Genomic DNA, 16,505 nt, shown 5'->3' with positions numbered 1-16,505 from the left:
AACAGGTCACCCCCTTCTGCAAGGCAGCCTCTGGCAGCCGACCCTACCCGCAAGTGTATCCCAGGACAAAGCATGGCCCAGGCTTGCCCCGGGAAGCATGTATCACTGGGTAGGGGGTGGGGAATCTTGACAACCCATGAGGAGCAGACATCCTGAGACTTACTTTCTCTGCCTTGGCCCTGGTCCCACCTCCGTATGTGTCTTTCCTTCCCTTGGAAGGTAACGGCTTCTAGAAAGGTATTCTGGGTCTTTATAAACCTCCGCCAAGTTTGAGTCCGGGAGGCGCTCGTGAGACAAACCTCTGGCCGGGCAGCTTGCTGGACCACTACGAGGGGTGGTAGGCGCACCAGGGGCGGGGACACTGCTCCTGGCGGATGTGACAGAAGGGGCCTCAATGGGAAGTGGGAGAACAGCAAGCCCCAGTTCTAACAGGAAGCCCAAACTGAACAACTTCGGGCTTATCCAACTCCTAGGGAGAACAGGAAGCGACCTAGGAACAGCGCCCCGAGCCGAACGGCGCCGGGCATTGTCCTCACACTTCTGTTTCCGCTCCAAAGGAGTCTCTACTAGGCAAGATATAGAGACCTAGATTCTCTCATAAGATCCACGCGACCGGCGCCTACTGCTGGCGTGCTTGCTGGGACCCCCTTGTCCCATGATCCTTGGCAGTAGCCGCCAGTGTGCCTTCACCTGGATCGGGTGGACGTCAGCTTCCGGCCTCCGGGGTGGGTAGGAGTGGGTATCGAGTTGACGAGGGAAGGAGCAGCCATTTTGAGACAGATGAGCACGGAAGGGACCATATTGAGAACTCTGGATGCCTGGGGCCGCCATTTTAAGTATGGGCCCAGCTGAGAAGCCCTGTACGGTGAAACGCTGTGACATGCGGCCGCCATATTGGTGCGGATCCCCTTGGCGGCGGCCATCTTGGACGGAGACCTGCTGTGGGCGTCGCCATCTTAGAAGTAAAACGGCCCCTTCCCAGGAACTGGAACCACGCTCCTCCCCTCTCACTGGGTACCTCCTGTCTGCGACTGCCCTTCGGAATCCCTCCCTAAGTCCACCCCGTTCGGTCTGTTTTCATTTTCACTTGTCTTCATTGCTCTCGTGTGTGTGTGTGTGTGTGTGTGTGTGTGTGTGTGTGTGTGTATGCTCTCCGTAGCCTCTGAGTGTCTGTCTGTAACTTAATTCTTCCACTTGAGACGTTCTCTCTTGCCCGCCATCCACCCTAACCCGGCGGATCTCCGATCCTAGACAATGTCTAACCCTCTTTGACTGGCCCTGTTCCCTGGTTATGGCAAGCTTTTCCACCTGCCGCACCCACTCCCAAATCAACTGACTGATGATCCTATCCCCCAAGAACGGTAACACAGGAGCTGTCCTCTGAGACTCTGGATGACTTTATTCTTCAAATGGCTTTACACTTCCAATAGTTCCAGGTGAGACTGAGAGCAAGCACCCAGCCCATCCCTCTCTCCATTGTCTGAGCGGGTCACAGAGGGAAGCGGGCAGGACGCTGGCAGAGTCTGACAGCCCTTCTGTGGGTGGAGCTAAGGGTGCCCCGAGTCACGGGGTGCTTTGGGTCCGCCTCAGTGGGTGAGGAAATGGGGTCGGCAGATAGGCGAGGGAGGGCCTTGTGCTTCAGATAACCTCACAGGGTTGGGAAAGGGCTAGGGATGGGATGCAGGGACCCTAGGGGGCTCACCACAGTTCCTGACAAAAATGAGGAAGGGCCCGGGAGAGGGAAAGGTGAAGAGTTGTGAGGAGGGACAGGGCAGCTCAGAGGAGGGCACAGAAGAATTTCTTCTCCCGGAAAGGGTTCTCTGAAGTGGGCACAGGGGTGATGAGGGGATCCTCACAGGCGTGGGCATCACAGTAAGTCATCAGGTCTGCTGCTGCCTTGGACACCTGGGGCACAGCCGGGAGGGGAACTGTTAGCCAGAAACCCTAAATGGGCTGCAGCCTCCCTCCCCAAATGGATAATCTTTTGCCATCTCTAGGGCTCCTTAAGACAGTCTTCTCTTCCCTCATCACCCACAGAGACCTGGGGCCAGCTCTCCTTACAGATCCCAAGACTCCTCCTGTGATCTCAGGGAGTCAAGGAAAGAAAGCATCTCTTACCCTGAGGTTTGGGAACCTACGGTACAGGCTGCCAACTAATGGGATCCAGGGCCCCACCCACCTTTATCCGGCACAAGCTGGCTTCAATCTTAAGCTGTTCCACCATCTTGCGGGCTTGCCCAATACTCATAGTGCTGTTCACAGGGGTCTCCCCTTTCATCCTGGAGAAAAGAGAGAGCTCAGAGCATGATAGGGGGGCCCTGCACAATCTCAGCTGAAGGCCCCCCTCTGTGCTTACTCCTCATCAACCTTTACAAGGCCGGGTCATATGCCCCAATATTTTACTCCCCTTTTATCCCCAACCTCCGTGGTCTTTCCCATTCCTGTCTTCCTCAGCTAAGGAAATGGAGAAGTGGGATGAGATGCTCCCCAAACTCCTACATGGCCTGGGCCACAGATCATTAAACATACAAATGATTTAAGGCTTCAGAGCCCTCAAGTTATGTGTGTTCCCAGCTCTGAAAACCACAACTAGAAAGAGCCCCGCCCTAATGAGGAGAGCACAGAACCCCCACCTGCCCCCTTGAGCCCCAAAGGGAGAAAAGCAGAATGCTCGCTACTCACCTGAGGCCACGGGCAGCGACAGTCCTGGGGAGAAGGATCGTGGGGTGCACCAAAACCTGCTGCCTGAGATGGGTGCCCCACCTTGCAGGGAGTTGCAGCTGAGAATATCTGACGCAGCAGCAGAAGCAGCTAATACAAGGCCACTGGGGAGGGTCAAGTCAGAGGCCAGTGGAGGGCTGGTCCCAGTTTTTGCAGCTCCAGCACTGGCTGTTACCTGAAAGATGAAGGATGCTAGAAGGAGCTGCTCAGATCCTGGCACATACCAACTCTCTGGCCAGTGGGGGAGCCTGGCTGCTGCCCGCAGCCCCTGTGCACACCCCCACTGTTCCTGTCTCACTACCTGCCCCTCCCCCATTGCGGGCATCCAGGGTCTGGGCTAGAGACCTCCCCAAAGGAGCTGGGAGTAGCTGAGTCCCAGGTAGATTCCCCCCCCCTCAAATGGGGTGGTCTGGACCTGTGACAGCCCCTGCAGTGGAGTCAGTACTGACTGCGTGAGACCCTGCTCATTTGAAAATCTGACATCAGCTGGGCAAGTCGCCCCCTCCATCCCTCCTCCCTCTACTCTGACACAGCATTTAACACCTGACTCTTCATTTCTCTCCCAGGGACCCTCCATTCCCCATATCCAGGAAAATGTGATGAGCTACAGGTATCAGCTTCTAGATCACCACTTTAACGTTCTAGCTACAAGTGACTCGAGTGGAAGATCCAGGGGCGGCGAGGTCCATCAGGAAGATGTCTAAAGAAATGGCAGACCGAAGAGAAGAAGGAGCAGCTGGGGGAAAAGAGGCGTGCAGAGATCAGATCAAAGAATCGGACAAAGACGAGGTAGGGGAGAGTCGGTGGGTGTTTCTGGAAATGGATGGGCTTCCTGGGTGTGTGTGTGTATTGGTTTGAGATTGCCTCCCACGTCTGCAGTGTTGTGCTTGGTGCTGTGAGATGTACGCAAAGATGTACACAACACTGATCCTTCTGAGGGATCTTACTTGGGGTGAATAGACATATACAAAATAGAAAGTGCCACCCGCCAAAAGCTAGTCTAGATAATGCGCTGTGGGGGAGGGAAAGTCTAGTTAGGGTCGGAGGAGGTCGATCACGCATCGTAAAAGCTGGAGACAAAACACGGGCCTGAAATGCTACCGCTCTTGTGAATAGGGGACAGCCAGCCCGCTGGCGCAACGCGCAAGATGCACAGGTACCCGCAGATTGCAGCGTTCTCGGGGCGAATGCTCTCTGCCTTGGAAGCCCACAGATCCAAGGAGCTGTGGGCAATGAAAATCAGCGCCAGCTGGATGCCCGCCTCGCCCCATCTTCGGGGGTTAAATGGCGGATAGTGAAGGTGTGGGCGGAGGGCCGTGATTGCGGCCTCGAGGGGCGGGCTGAGGGATCCTGCTGACTCATATCTGGAGCATATCTTGGGGCCTGGAGGGAGGCGCCTGTCCCCTTTGGTTTTGGTATCCGGAGGGTAACGGACCGCAGGAACGGACAGTGCCGGGCGCCAGGAGGTAGGAATTTGGCGGCCCGGAAGGCCCCGCCCCCTGCACCGGGCCCCGCCCCGGACGAGCCCCGCCCCCAGTGCGACAAAGAGGGGGCGGGCCGGCGGAAGGGGGAGGGACTTCCCCCGGGAGGCGGAAGTAACTTCTCGCCGTTGCCCCGGCAGCGCGCGGCTGGTGAGTCTGCACCGCTGTGGCGGCCCGCTGGCTGGTTTCTATGTTGCTGAGGTTGGGTGGGGGCCCCGGGCGCCGCGCCCACCGCGGAGCCAGAGGAGGCTGGCGGGGAGCGGCCGTTGGCTGCAGGACGCCCTGCCCGGAGTGGGGCGCGGCCCTGTCTGAGAGCGACCGCTCTCAATTCGGGAGGGAATTGTGGCTGCGCTGAGGCTGCTGGCTTTGGGTCCGGCTGTGCGACCTTAGGCAAGTCGCGCGCGCTCTCCGTGCAGCCACCTCGCAGTGTGGAATCGTGTCATCGTGTGTGTAAAACTGCCTTGGAAGAATTGTAAGGTGCTCATCCTCTGTATGTTACGTATTACTATGAATGACTGTCAAGGTGGCTGTCCCAGAATCAGGTGACCCGAGGATGGGTTCAGCTGAGGAACTCTAGCACAGGTGGTGGAAAGAGCACAGTGGAGGAAAGGAAGGGATAATTGGCTGAGAAACGCAATCAACTGGAGAAAGGCCATATGAAACAAAGACTTTGCTATGTCTTGCTATCTCTGGTTCCTCAAAGCCAGTCCGGTAAGCTTGTCCTTTTTGTCCCCACCTCCCCCGTGAAAAGAGCCATTCTTTCCCCTTTCTTTGTCTTTTTCCAGGAACCACCACCAGCTGCTTCATCCCATGGCCAGGGGTGGCGTCCAGGTGGCAGAGCACCTAGGAACTCAAGGCCTGAACCCGGGGCCAGACCCCCTGCACTCCCCATCATGGTCAATGACCCACCAGTACCTGCCTTACTGTGGGCCCAGGAGATGGGCCACGTCCTGGCAGGCCGTGCCCGCAAGCTGCTACTGCAGTTTGGGGTGCTCTTCTGTACCATCCTCCTCCTGCTCTGGGTGTCTGTCTTCCTCTATGGCTCCTTCTACTATTCCTACATGCCGACGGTCAGCCACCTCAGCCCCGTGCATTTCTACTACAGGTGAGAGGGGTCTTCTATCAAAGTAGAGGAATCCTGTGAGAGAATTGCTGCAAGGACCCTTGGAGCTTATTCAGGTCAACCCCCTTATTTACGGAGGAGGACACTTGAGCCCAGTGTGCTTATACTGATTTCTTTTATAACCCAAGGTTGGAGCAGGTCTGGGCTGGTAGGGCTCTAGGGTCCTAGTCCTGTCTCTGGTTACTGGAATCTGGTTAAAAAGAAGAAAAAAAAAAATCCCTCTCCTAGATTGTCATGATGAGGGCCAATGTAGACTTTTGAGCCAACCCAACCCCTTGGGTCATCTCAGAACTAATCTGGCCTTCAGTAGAGGAGGTATTAGGAAAGCAGTAGTTTGCCTTTTACATTACTTCTTCCCACTCCCGGATAGTCTGCTGCAAGAGAATTTATGGAAACACAGGGTGTCTGGGTACATAAACTCCCAGAGTCCTACTTCTTGCCTGGGGCCTCAATTCCTTCCCATTTTACCGACCCTGCCAAATTCTCTCCCCTTCTTTTAACAATGACTACGGGACCAATCAAGAGGTGCTGACAAGGGCACTATTATCAATGGTCCAAAGTTTTTTTTTTTTTTTCCCCTGTCCTGAGTCCGTGGTCATGAGCTGTAATTTCTAAGGCAGAGTTGCTTAAACTTTTATTTATTTATTTTATTAATTTAATTTAATTAATTTATTTATTGGCTGCGTTGGGTCTTCGTTGCTGTGCGCTGGCTTTCTCTAGTTGCAGCGAGCGGGAGGCACTCTTCTTTGCGGTGCGAGGGCTTTTCACTGCAGTGGCTTCTCTTGTTGTGGAGCACAGGCTCTAGGCACGCAGGCCTCAGTAGTTGTGGCACACGGGCTTCAGTAGTTGTGGCTCACGGGCTGAAGAGCGCAGGCTCAGCAGTTGTGGCACACGGGCTCAGTTGCTCTGCGGCATGTGGGATCCTCCCGGACCAGGGCTCGAACCCGTGTCCCCTGCATTGGCAGGCGGACTCCTAACCACTGCGCCACCAGGGAAGCCCTGCTTAAACTTTTAAGAAGCATGGATCTTATGAAAGCTATGGCCCTTCCTGCCATAAAAACCTATATATATGCCCATGTGCAATTTTGCCTACAATTCGAAGGGTTCATAAGCCTCTTAAAGATCATCTGTGGATCCCTTTGGAGGAGTTTTCTCAAACTAGGCCCCAGACCAGAATTCCTAAATCAGAATCTGGAGGAGTGGGACCCAGGAATCTGCATTTTTATCAGCTCCCCAAGTAAGTCTTTAGAAACACTTAAGTCCAAAACTGTTCAACTAAGTGTCCATAGGTTCCCATTTAAGAATGTCTGCCCTAATGAAAGGAAATAAATGTAAGTAGCAGGAAGAGAATTAAAGACTCATTCTGTTGTCTTGAATCTCCTGTCTGCATTTCTTCTCCATCTCTCTCTATAACAGAGAAGCGTGCCCATTCTGGGAGAAGGGATGGGGGATAGGAAAGGGAGCCCTAGGGGCCAAGGAGGTGTGTGAACAAGTAAGGCAGACTCTGTAACTTAGCAGAGTATCATCCCCGTTCTCATTTAGGACCGACTGCGATTCCTCCGCCTCCTTACTCTGCTCCTTCCCTGTTGCCAATGTCTCACTGGCTAAGGGTGGACGTGATCGGGTGAGTACGGGAGCTGAAGAGAGGTTTCATGAGAGCTTTGATGACTTGAAACAGGAAGGCTTGAGAAAGACCTGGACGTCAGGGACCGAGTAATAGAGACTAAAAGGAAGGCTTTCAAGGAAAGGGAGGTTAAAGAAAAATTAAAGTCCAAATGAATTGTGTGGATTATTCTTTCCTCCTTCTTAAATTGTTTCAGCCAGGCCATATCTACTAGATAAGGTGTATTTTAGATGTAAATGAACCTAAATTAACAGATCAGCTATCTTACAGAACTGGGATGGAATCCACCCAAGAGTTTTGAAAGTATGTTAAATTATGAAACCGTTGACAGATATGTGTAACCTGCCATTACAAAGGGTACTGTGCCAGAGGACTGGCCGAATGCCAGTATGCCTTCAACAAACCTGGAAACCCTGGGAAATGCAGAATGGGAATGCATCCTTCTCTGTTAGGCAAGCTGCTGGAGGCTCTGAAAAAGGGTAGGATCCCAGAACACTTCAGAAGGATCTTGGAGGATCAAGAGCATTTCTGATCACCAGAGTTTTTTGAGTTGTCAGCAGTGTAATGAGAAGTCATCAGAAATCAGACTTACTAAGAGTTTAAATATCATTTGAAAATGGTTTTTCAAAAATTGTACTTGGGAGAATACTGACCTAAAGATAAAAAACACAGGATAGAAATAAATGGTCACTCTGAAGGGAGGAGTGTAAACTGTAGAGTCTGGGGCCCCCTGGGGTTGACAATACAAATAACCTGGGAGACTGTGTATTCTGTATCCTGTGACATCTTCCAGTTTACTGCCAGGGTAACACTATCCAGAAAGCTTACCAGGTGGGATGAGTGGATCCCAAATGGAGATTTCAAAGTGGTGAAGTGGGGAAGGGAATTCCCTGGCGGTCCAGTCGTTAGGACTCCACACTTTCACTGCTGAGGGTCCAGGTTCAATCCCTGGGGGGAGAACTAAGATCCTGCAAGCTGCAAGGTGTGACCAAAAAAAAAAAAAAAAAAAACAGTGGTGAAGTGGAATGTTGGGCATTGCAAGACAGAGGATTATCATTTTAGTTCTGCTACTCAGGAAAGTAACTTGGAGATGATCATAGAATGTTCTGTGAAAACATTTGTTCAATGTGTTTTTGTGGCTTAATAATAATAATAATAAATGGAATATATTGAGAGGGGAATAGAAACAAAGCCACAGTACATTTGCACCTGGGATGCTGCATGCATTTGTGTGGCTGCCCATCGTATATCATAATGGTTGGGGACGCAACGAGCCTAAAACAGTCGGGTACCAGGCTGCTGGATGAGGAAGGGATGGAAGGATGAAGGGTGAGGCCCAAGTCCCTGATAATTAAAGCAGATGGATCATTTCATTCATTTCTAGTGAACATTTTTGAATGAATGCATGAAATAATGGGTCTACTCTGTGTGTAACACCTTGTTTAGAAATAGAAGATGTGGTCCTGCTTTCAAGGAGCTCACAGGATTGACAGAAATCTATACATTGCATTAAGTAGCAAAGACGCAGATTCTGCATTTCAGAAGAATTTGTGAAGAATTAGACAGGTGTGAGACTATGGAGATGGTGAGGCTCAAAGTGGGCCTTTTAAGGAAGAGTGAATACTGTGTGGGAACGGAGGAGAGGGAGAACCTGCCCACCAGGCAGACAAATGGCGAACAAAGGCAGGACTCATTCACAAGATTCTGGTATTAGATTTTGTGGATGCCCTTGGAGGAGATGACATAATTACTGGTTTAAAAAGAAAAAAATATATATAAAAATCTTTATTGAGGTATAATTCACATAGTGTACAAGTCACCATTCAAAATGTACAGTTCAGTCGTTTTTAGTATATTCAGAGTTGAGCAACCATCACCGTAATCAATTTTAGAACATTTTCATCACCCCAGAAAGAAACCCATACCCACTACCTAGCAGTCACTCCCCATTTCCCTCCTGCCCATCCAGAGAACTACCGATTTTAATGTTTCAAAGAATTCAGTGAAGCAACTGGCTTAGATTCATCTGGCCTCTACAGGGGGGTAGGAATCTCATGGAATCCATTTTTGTCAAGACGTAATTCAGACCGAAAATAAGAATCTGTATAAAGAAAGACTTTGATCAGTGGTTTTTCACCTATTACCCTATGGATAAAATGCTCAAAGTACCCTCATAGCCATATCTAGATTTCGGAGCAAGTACACTATTAGGGTTAGGGCAAAGTTTTTTTCAACTTTTTTTTTTTTTTTTTAATCCACTCCCTCTTTGGTTAAAACCAGAAACTTTACCATCACCCCTGTGATCCTTATGTATCACCCTGAGGGGGTCATGCATAGAACAAGCATAGCTGAATACAGGATTAGAGGAATATAGGAACAGTCAGGAAAAACTAGGGTGTGTTTGGTGGCACATCTTTAACCTTTTGAGGTTAATCCCAGTGAAGAAGCCTTCCTGCTGTGAGTCTCAGGGTTCTACCAACAGAACCAAGATAAAGGACCCAGAATGACATAAGATGGTGTTGAGTGACAGTGACTGTGCGACAGCTGGCTAGGGAGATGGTGAGCACTTCTGGCACTCGGTTAATTAATAATGTAAGTGAAGGTAGGCTGGGTCTGGGGAGATGGCCTCACGGGGACAGAGAGACCTGAGTCACAGATGGCCCAGTTGGCAACATGACGGTTCACTTTTGGAAAAGAAATGTGACACAGCCTTTCTCGAAAAGAGTGATTCAGTAGAGCAGACAGGATACTGAAGATCTCAGAAGTGGGAGGGATCCAGCCACCAGAAGGGGGCAGCACTTTCTTGGGACCAGAGAGATTGAGAGGCCTGTTTTGAGAGCGGAGGGTTGTGGCAGAGTGTTTGGAGGGGAAGGGGGGAGGTGGTACAGGGGCAGCGCAATTAAGAAAAATTTTTTTTAAAGAGACGGGGCTACCTTGGGCAGGTGCTGATGTATGGACAGCCGTACCGCGTTACCTTAGAGCTTGAGCTGCCAGAGTCTCCTGTGAATCAAGATTTGGGCATGTTCTTGGTCACCATTTCATGCTACACCAGAGGCGGCCGAATCATCTCCACCTCTTCACGCTCCGTGAGTGTTCATTCCTAGCCTGTCTAGGAGGGTGTGGAGAATGATGACAGACGTCAGAGTATCTGGGTAGGGCTTCAGGAGAAAACATCCCAGCTCTGAAGTCACAGACACATCAGGATAGGCAAGAGGTGTCAGTTTACCACACCAGACGAACACCCCCTAACATCTGATGCGCATGTCCAGCTTTGGGGTAAAGTCTGAAGAGCGGAGCCGCCCTGAACACGGGGGTTCCTTGGAGCCAGGCAAGGCTGGCCTCGAATCCTCACTCAGAAACATGCTAGCTGAGGGGCAATTTACTTAACCCCTTCGTTATCAAGTGCTATAAGTGAATATAGTAGTAACTCCCTCGTAACAAAACTACTTTGGATTCAATGAGGAAATAGTGGGTGTTCAGTAAATGTTAGATTCTGTTCTTAATTATCAACAGAACCATATCATGAAGCAAATCCCCGAACGTCCACATGGGGGAAAAAGCTTCAGATGGTACACTGGAACATATCCAGTCTGTTCTGGATTATAGAACCATTTGGGGGGAAGGTAGATCAGAGACAGTGTGGGGCTTCACCTAGGAGGGTTTCTTAGAAAAGGGGGCTTTGTTGTATTGGAATAGAGACACGTGGCCGGGTAGGGCAGGGCAGGGATGAGGATGTCATTCAAGTGTTTGCAACGGTTGGGTCAAGACTTGGGTTTTGGGGGCGTGGTAGGAAGTGAAAGTGAGGGAGCAGGGACCGGGGAAGAAGCAGCCTTCCTAGCCTGCTCAGGGGTGGTGGAGGGGCGGGCACCCGTCCCCAGCCTCTCCCTCCTGGCCCTGGCAGGTGATGCTGCATTACCGCTCAAACCTGCTCCAGATGCTTGACACCCTGGTCTTCTCTAGCCTCCTGCTGTTTGGCTTTGCAGAGCAGAAGCAGGTCCTGGAGGTGGAGCTGTACCCAGAATACAGGGAGAACTCGGTAAGGGGGGAAGGAGGACTAGGAGACAGCCCTCCCCACAAGCCCAGAATTTTACCTGAGGAGCTTCTGGGCTCGGTCAGGAGGGACAGCAGTAGAGGCTGGAAGCGGGCCTCAGATTGGCCTGGTAAGAGTGACAGCGGCAGGATCCTGGCCTGATGTGCTGCCACCGCTGCCCACCCACCTGCAGTATGTGCCGACCACCGGAGCCATTATCGAGATCCACAGCAAGCGCGTCCAGCTGTACGGAGCCTACCTCCGCATCCACGCCCACTTCACTGGGCTCAGGTGAGGAAGCGCCGACGTGGCCTGGGCAGCTCTCGTGGGGCTGTCCTTAAGTGAAGAGGGTCCTAAGCAGAGGCGACGGGTTTTACGGGTTTTACTTAGGCCACAGATTCTCCACCCTGACTGCACATCAGCATATCAGGTCCCTGGGGAACTTTAAAAAAATACTGATGCCTGGGCCCCACGCCAAGACCAGGATTTGTTAGGGTCATACCAGGCCGTCAGACTTTTTGAAAGCACCCCAGGGAAAGGCCAGGTGCAGTCGGTGTTGAGAACTGCTCTCTCGAACACATCGGCTCAGTGGGTGGGAGGCAGGGGATGGGGCCCAGCTCTAGCCAAACTGGTGAATCGCCCTAGAAGTTATTTCTGGGAAATGAGAAGGCTGGTACCCCCTGGTAGCTGCTACTCCCCTCCTGTCTCCGCTTCCTGCTTCAGGTACCTGCTGTACAACTTCCCGATGACCTGCGCCTTCGTTGGTGTCGCCAGCAACTTCACCTTCCTCAGCGTCATCGTGCTCTTCAGCTACATGCAGTGGGTGTGGCGGGGCATCTGGCCCCGACACCGCCTCTCTCTGCAGGTCGCAAAGGACCCCTTTCCTCTCCCCCTCATGATCCTTCTTTGGGGAGTGGGCAGGAGCATGTTGGGGGCTGGGGCTGAAGGGCCCTGATCACCGGTGAGGGAAGGCAGCCCTTGCTGCTCAGGAGTTTCCCCCCTACAGGTAAACATCCGAAACAGAGACAGTTCCCGCAAGGAAGTCCAGCGGAGGATCTCTGCCCATCAGCCAGGTAAAGGTGATGGCTGGGGGCTGGGTGAGGAGGCTCCTGCGCCGTCCAGTGTGAGGCTTTAGGTACTCACATACCAAGCTGAAGGTCAAGGGAAAGGCTGAATGGGGTGAAGTCGGCACTGCCATCCAGGCACAGCTGCCCTAGCCCTGCCCTGTCCTCTACCCCCTTTGGTGGCACAGGGCCCCAAGGCCAGGAGGAGTCCACTCAGCTGTCACCCATTACAGAGGACAGTGAGAGGCGCGCAGATCCCTCGGAGCCAGGTAAGGTGCAGCAGCCCGACCTCCTTCCTGACTCCTCTCAGCCCTCCCCTTCAGCCTCCTCCAGACTGACCTCTGCCTTCCCCCTGGGGCTGCAGAAGGCCAGCTGTCTGAGGAGGAGAAACCAGATCCACAGCCCCTGAGTGGCGAGGAGGAGCTAGAGCCCGAGGCCAGTGACGGTGAGGGGCACTCTGCAGCGGGACCTGGGTGGACTGGGGTTGGCCTGTGGATAGGGAGAAGGCCACGTTGGGTGGGGGCAGGAGCCCCTGGTCTGGAATTTCCCATCTGGGATTTTGTTTCTCCTTCCCCTGGCCCAGGTTCAGGCTCCTGGGAAGATGCAGCTCTGCTAACGGAGGCCAACCTGCCTGTTTCTGCCCCTGCCCTTGCCCCGGAGACCGTGGGCAGCTCCGAACCCTCGGCAGGCACTGTCCGCCAGCGCCCCATTTGCTCTAGTTCCTGAAGAGAATAGGGCAGAGTCCCCACACTCCAGCCCTCTCCCCCCTGATCCCTTTCCCTTTCCGGGGCTCCCCCAATAAACTATTTTCGTGCCAGCTGCCTCCCTGACTCTGAAGTGGGTTCAGGGCCATTTGAAAACCTGATGTTCCCCAGGCATCCCCCACCCCGATTGGAGGAGGTTGTCTTGTCAGGGGTTACCGATGGGGAAGACCTCCAGACCCTGGACTGTTTTAGGCACAGCTGTTTCCATTCACAGCCTAGGACGTCCAAGGAGCGAAAACCTGCCCACTCCATCCATGTGACTCTCATCTCCCTCTGGGGAGGGGGATAGCATAGGGCGGGTCTGGAAAGCCGGGATACATCATTCTGGCCTCCGCACCCCTCCCTTTCTCAGTCCATTGGGAGGCGGAAGACAGGAAATGACTGCCATGGATGTGGTATGATTTTTTACTGAAACAGCATTTTGTAGCCCAGGCCCCATGCTGTCCACAGCTATTTTTCTCTCTGATACCAGCCAGGTGGCCCCGTCCTTTGTGTTCCCCTCCTCACCCCCTCACGTGACTTCAGCCTTTGGATTCTCAGCTCCTGGCTGCCTTCCACATTCCACTGCTCTTTGAGAACCCAGGCATCCCGGCCTCCAGCTGAAACCGCTGCATGTGGCTTCCCCCACCCCTGGCCCCGTGACTCAGGCCCTCTGAAGGCACCAGCCCTCTTCTTGGCACTCACCGGGGAGGGGGACAGGGGAAGGGGGGCCAGGTGGTGACATCACAGTTGAGGGTATAAAAGCTTTGAGCCAAAACAGAATTGAAATTGAAGACATTGAGAAAACCCGACTGTGCAGCCTGTGCTCCTGGGGACCTCTTAGGACCCCCGGCCTGCTACTCACTGCATCAAGGCCTACCCACTGGTAAGGTGCTGCTTGTGAGTCAGGGAGGTGGGGGGCAGGCAGGGACCAGGACTTTGATAGGTGGGGAGGGAGGGTTCCAGGGCCTCTGTGTCCCATCTCTTCTCCTTTCTCACTTCCATCTCCTTTCTGGGTTTCTGCATGTGTCGCTGACTGATTGATACTTATTTTACTTAGATGGTTTCTCTGGGTGGCCGCTGGGAACGATTCCATCTTCCTTCCCCAGGCTGCGTAAATCATTTACTCCTCTTCTCCCCTCAGCACTCAGTTTATTCATTAACTGTTTCTCATGCTTCACGAATTGCTGGTTGCGCACTTCTCTCTGTCGGGTCAGACGACATTTTATTCTTTTTCGCCCAAAACCAAGCACATAGGCTGTTCAGAAGTTGGATGACAAAGGGGTGTATCGTCTCATTTCCACCTCCTTCCTGTTCTCTTGGTCCCCGGTCGTGTTTCCCTGTCTCTAGAGCTTTTGTTGAGGGAGGGGGGCCTGCAAGGTGTGAGGGCTGACCGGCCTTTACCCTTCCCCCTCCTTCCCTTCCAGACTCCATGCCGGGCTCTCCCTGCCTTGTGTGGCTCCTGGCTGTCACCTTCTCCTTGGTTCCCAGAGCGCAGCCCTTGGCGGGAGACTCGGAAGAAGAGGAGCAAGATGAGACACCTTTGCCGGCTGTCCCCTGCGACTACGACCGCTGCCGCCACCTGCAGGTGCCCTGCCAGGAGCTGCAGAGGGCCGGCCCGACGATGTGCCTGTGCCCCGGCCTCTCCAGCGCCGCGCAGCCGCCCGACCCGCCACGCCTGGGGGAAGTGCGCATGGAGGCAGAGGCGGGCCGCGCCGTGGTGCACTGGTGCGCCCCCTTCTCCCCGGTCCACCAGTACTGGCTGCTGCTTTGGGAAGGCGCCGGGGCTCCGCAGAAGGGGCCCCCCCTCAACTCGACGGTCCGCCGAGCGGAGCTGAAGGGCCTGAAGCCCGGGGGCGCATACGTCGTCTGTGTGGTGGCCGCCAACGCGGCCGGGGAGAGCAGCGTGCCCGGGGCCGAGGGCCTCGACGGCGCGGGCGGCCCCGCCTTTGGGCCCTGCGGCCGGCTGACCGTGCTGCCGAGGCCGCTTACGCTGCTGCACGGGGCCGTGGGCGTGGGCTCGGCGCTGGCCCTGCTCGGCTGCTCCGCCCTGGTCTGGCACTTCTGCCTGCGCGAGCGCTGGGGCTGCCCCCGCCGAGGCCGCCCGAGCGGCGCGGGACTCTGAGGCCTCCCGGGGGCCTCTCCGGCCAAGCTAAGCCCGGCGCCGCTCCGGGGGAGGTGGCGCCCCGACAGACCAGACGGCGGGATGGAAGGCCGGGCGCTGGCCCCCCGCTGAGTCGGTTCAGGCCCCAGACTTTCCACTCTGCTCCGAGCTTAGGTTTAGTAGTAGAGAAGGTCGGCAAATTTTTTCTTAATGGACCAGAATAATTTAGGCTTTGTGGTTCCAGGGGATAAAATCGAAGATATCATGTAGTTCTTACATAACCATGTAACCATTTAAAAACGTAAAAATCATTCTTAGCTCTTGGGCCTTACAAGTCAGGCCCCGGACAGTTTCGGCCCGTTGGCTACGGTTAGTCTACTCCTGTCGTACAGCCTCAAAAGGGCCCTGCCACTATGGGTGGCTTCCGTGGGGTTTTGAGAATAAGCTGCTGCGGGATGGGAGTTTGGGGCTAGAGACCACTCCTTCTCCTTCTGCCTTTTTGTTTAGATAGTGAGGATGCGCACTGAGTTAGAATGTACCTGTGTCTGAGGCGGGTGGGAATAAATGACTGACATGGGGTGGAGAAGAGAGGGACTGCCCAAGCTGCTGTTTGGGACAAGCTTGCGGTTTTGCTAGTAAAAATATAATAATAATAATACAATAATAACAAAGGACTCCCCCTCCCCCATTTGTGTTTATTGTATATTCACTGTAACAACATTAAAGGAGATGTAAAAGGAAGACATTTTCCATTTTCATGATCCTTTTCAATTCCCTGTCCACACACCGATTTGTCGGAGTAGTATACATACTTAAGAGTTTATTTTTAAATTAACTGGATGTAGAAAAGTCTAAGTTGCTACACAGTTTATTCCTCACTTTTACTGATCTTATAACCTTTTTTTAAATTATAAAAGTAACACATACAAATTTCAGTACCGAAGAGGATAAAATGAAAGTTTCCCTTCTCCTCAAGAGGTAATTGCCTGGGGGCTTCCCTGGTGGCGCAGAGTTTGAGAGTCTGCCTGCCAATGCAGGGGACACGGGTTCGAGCCCTGGTCTGGGAAGATCCCACATGCCGCGGAGCAACTAGGCCCCTGAGCCTGCGCGTCTGGAGCTTGTGCTCCGCAACAAGAGAGGCCGCGATAGTGAGAGGCCTGCGCACGGTGATGAAGAGTGGCCCCCACTTGCCGCAACTACAGAAAGCCCTCACACAGAAACGAAGACCCAACACAGCCAAAAATAAATAAATTAATTAATTAAAAAAAAAAAAAAGAGGTAATTGCCTGTAGCAGAGCAAATTTTTCTCTAAGCAATGCAAATATATTCTTTTTTCATTCAATATATTATGGACAGTGTTCCATGTTGGTAAATCACAGCCTTCTTACTTATGTGAAAGGCATAACTTTCCATTGGAGGATGCTCCTTAACTGACAATAGCCTTGGCTCTTTGTTAGAACATTTGTCTTCAGCGTTTGCTGTGGACATCCTTGTTTGTTTGTGTATCCTCACATGTTTGTGTATTTCCATAGGGTACTTACCTTGAAGTAGGTGAGAGAGGCAGTACTATACAATTTAATCATTCTTCTATTATTGGGACTCTAGAATAAAGTTA

At 52.9% G+C, this 16,505-nt stretch overlaps 3 protein-coding genes across 13 annotated transcripts; 2 read left to right on the top strand and 1 right to left on the bottom strand.

Annotated features, from left to right (window-relative positions):
- Positions 1 to 447: 447 nt before the first annotated feature.
- Positions 448 to 12,860, top strand: BSCL2 (BSCL2 lipid droplet biogenesis associated, seipin). 9 transcript variants are annotated; one of them, XM_059931789.1, is made up of 13 exons: positions 448 to 1,014; positions 1,358 to 1,436; positions 3,288 to 3,510; positions 4,988 to 5,307; positions 6,868 to 6,949; positions 9,871 to 10,035; positions 10,851 to 10,985; positions 11,173 to 11,270; positions 11,703 to 11,844; positions 11,986 to 12,052; positions 12,232 to 12,312; positions 12,408 to 12,488; positions 12,627 to 12,860. In XM_059931789.1, exons 3-13 carry the CDS (start codon positions 3,418 to 3,420, stop codon positions 12,767 to 12,769), a joined length of 1,407 nt encoding a protein of 468 aa, XP_059787772.1. In that variant the 5' UTR covers positions 448 to 1,014; positions 1,358 to 1,436; positions 3,288 to 3,417; the 3' UTR covers positions 12,770 to 12,860. The 9 variants fall into 9 exon arrangements, with proteins under 9 accessions (XP_059787772.1, XP_059787774.1, XP_059787771.1 ...); XM_059931791.1 differs by having other exon boundaries at positions 969 to 1,069; positions 3,367 to 3,510; XM_059931788.1 differs by having other exon boundaries at positions 969 to 1,069.
- GNG3 (G protein subunit gamma 3) lies at positions 1,375 to 4,182 on the bottom strand. Of its 2 annotated transcripts, XM_059931801.1 has the most exons (4): positions 3,882 to 4,182; positions 2,683 to 2,896; positions 2,180 to 2,279; positions 1,375 to 1,905 (listed from the first exon to the last, which is right to left on the bottom strand). In XM_059931801.1, the coding sequence occupies exons 3-4, from the start codon at positions 2,276 to 2,278 to the stop codon at positions 1,777 to 1,779; spliced, it is 228 nt and encodes a 75-aa protein (XP_059787784.1). In that variant the 5' UTR covers position 2,279; positions 2,683 to 2,896; positions 3,882 to 4,182; the 3' UTR covers positions 1,375 to 1,776. The 2 variants fall into 2 exon arrangements, with proteins under 2 accessions (XP_059787784.1, XP_059787785.1); XM_059931802.1 differs by lacking the exons at positions 2,683 to 2,896; positions 3,882 to 4,182 and adding an exon at positions 2,422 to 2,499.
- A 79-nt stretch (positions 12,861 to 12,939) lies between the features above and the next one.
- Positions 12,940 to 15,631, top strand: LRRN4CL (LRRN4 C-terminal like). 2 transcript variants are annotated; one of them, XM_059931800.1, is made up of 2 exons: positions 12,940 to 13,672; positions 14,214 to 15,631. In XM_059931800.1, exon 2 carries the CDS (start codon positions 14,219 to 14,221, stop codon positions 14,909 to 14,911), a length of 693 nt encoding a protein of 230 aa, XP_059787783.1. In that variant the 5' UTR covers positions 12,940 to 13,672; positions 14,214 to 14,218; the 3' UTR covers positions 14,912 to 15,631. The 2 variants fall into 2 exon arrangements, with proteins under 2 accessions (XP_059787783.1, XP_059787782.1); XM_059931799.1 differs by lacking the exon at positions 12,940 to 13,672 and adding an exon at positions 13,832 to 13,998 and having other exon boundaries at positions 14,278 to 15,631.
- Positions 15,632 to 16,505: the final 874 nt, after the last annotated feature.

Source organism: Balaenoptera ricei, chromosome 8 (assembly GCF_028023285.1).
Source record: "Balaenoptera ricei isolate mBalRic1 chromosome 8, mBalRic1.hap2, whole genome shotgun sequence".
NCBI lineage: Eukaryota > Metazoa > Chordata > Mammalia > Artiodactyla > Balaenopteridae > Balaenoptera > Balaenoptera ricei.
This window is presented reverse-complemented; position numbering and strand designations above follow the sequence as displayed.

What these genes read in the sequence shown, in the direction of transcription:
- BSCL2 (XM_059931789.1), top strand. Translation starts at nt 3,418, where the DNA reads ATGTCTAAAGAAATGGCAGACCGAAGAGAAGAAGGAGCAGCTGGGGGA. An exon ending in CAGAATACAGGGAGAACTCG is followed by an intron (nt 10,986 to 11,172) that starts GTAAGGGGGGAA and finishes ACCCACCTGCAG; the next exon opens with TATGTGCCGACCACCGGAGC. An exon ending in GACACCGCCTCTCTCTGCAG is followed by an intron (nt 11,845 to 11,985) that starts GTCGCAAAGGAC and finishes TCCCCCCTACAG; the next exon opens with GTAAACATCCGAAACAGAGA.
- LRRN4CL (XM_059931799.1), top strand. Translation starts at nt 13,847, where the DNA reads ATGGTTTCTCTGGGTGGCCGCTGGGAACGATTCCATCTTCCTTCCCCA. An exon ending in TGCGCACTTCTCTCTGTCGG is followed by an intron (nt 13,999 to 14,277) that starts GTCAGACGACAT and finishes CTTGGTTCCCAG; the next exon opens with AGCGCAGCCCTTGGCGGGAG.
- GNG3 (XM_059931801.1), bottom strand. Translation starts at nt 2,278, where the DNA reads ATGAAAGGGGAGACCCCTGTGAACAGCACTATGAGTATTGGGCAAGCC. An exon ending in CCAGCTTGTGCCGGATAAAG is followed by an intron (nt 1,906 to 2,179) that starts GTGGGTGGGGCC and finishes GCTGTGCCCCAG; the next exon opens with GTGTCCAAGGCAGCAGCAGA.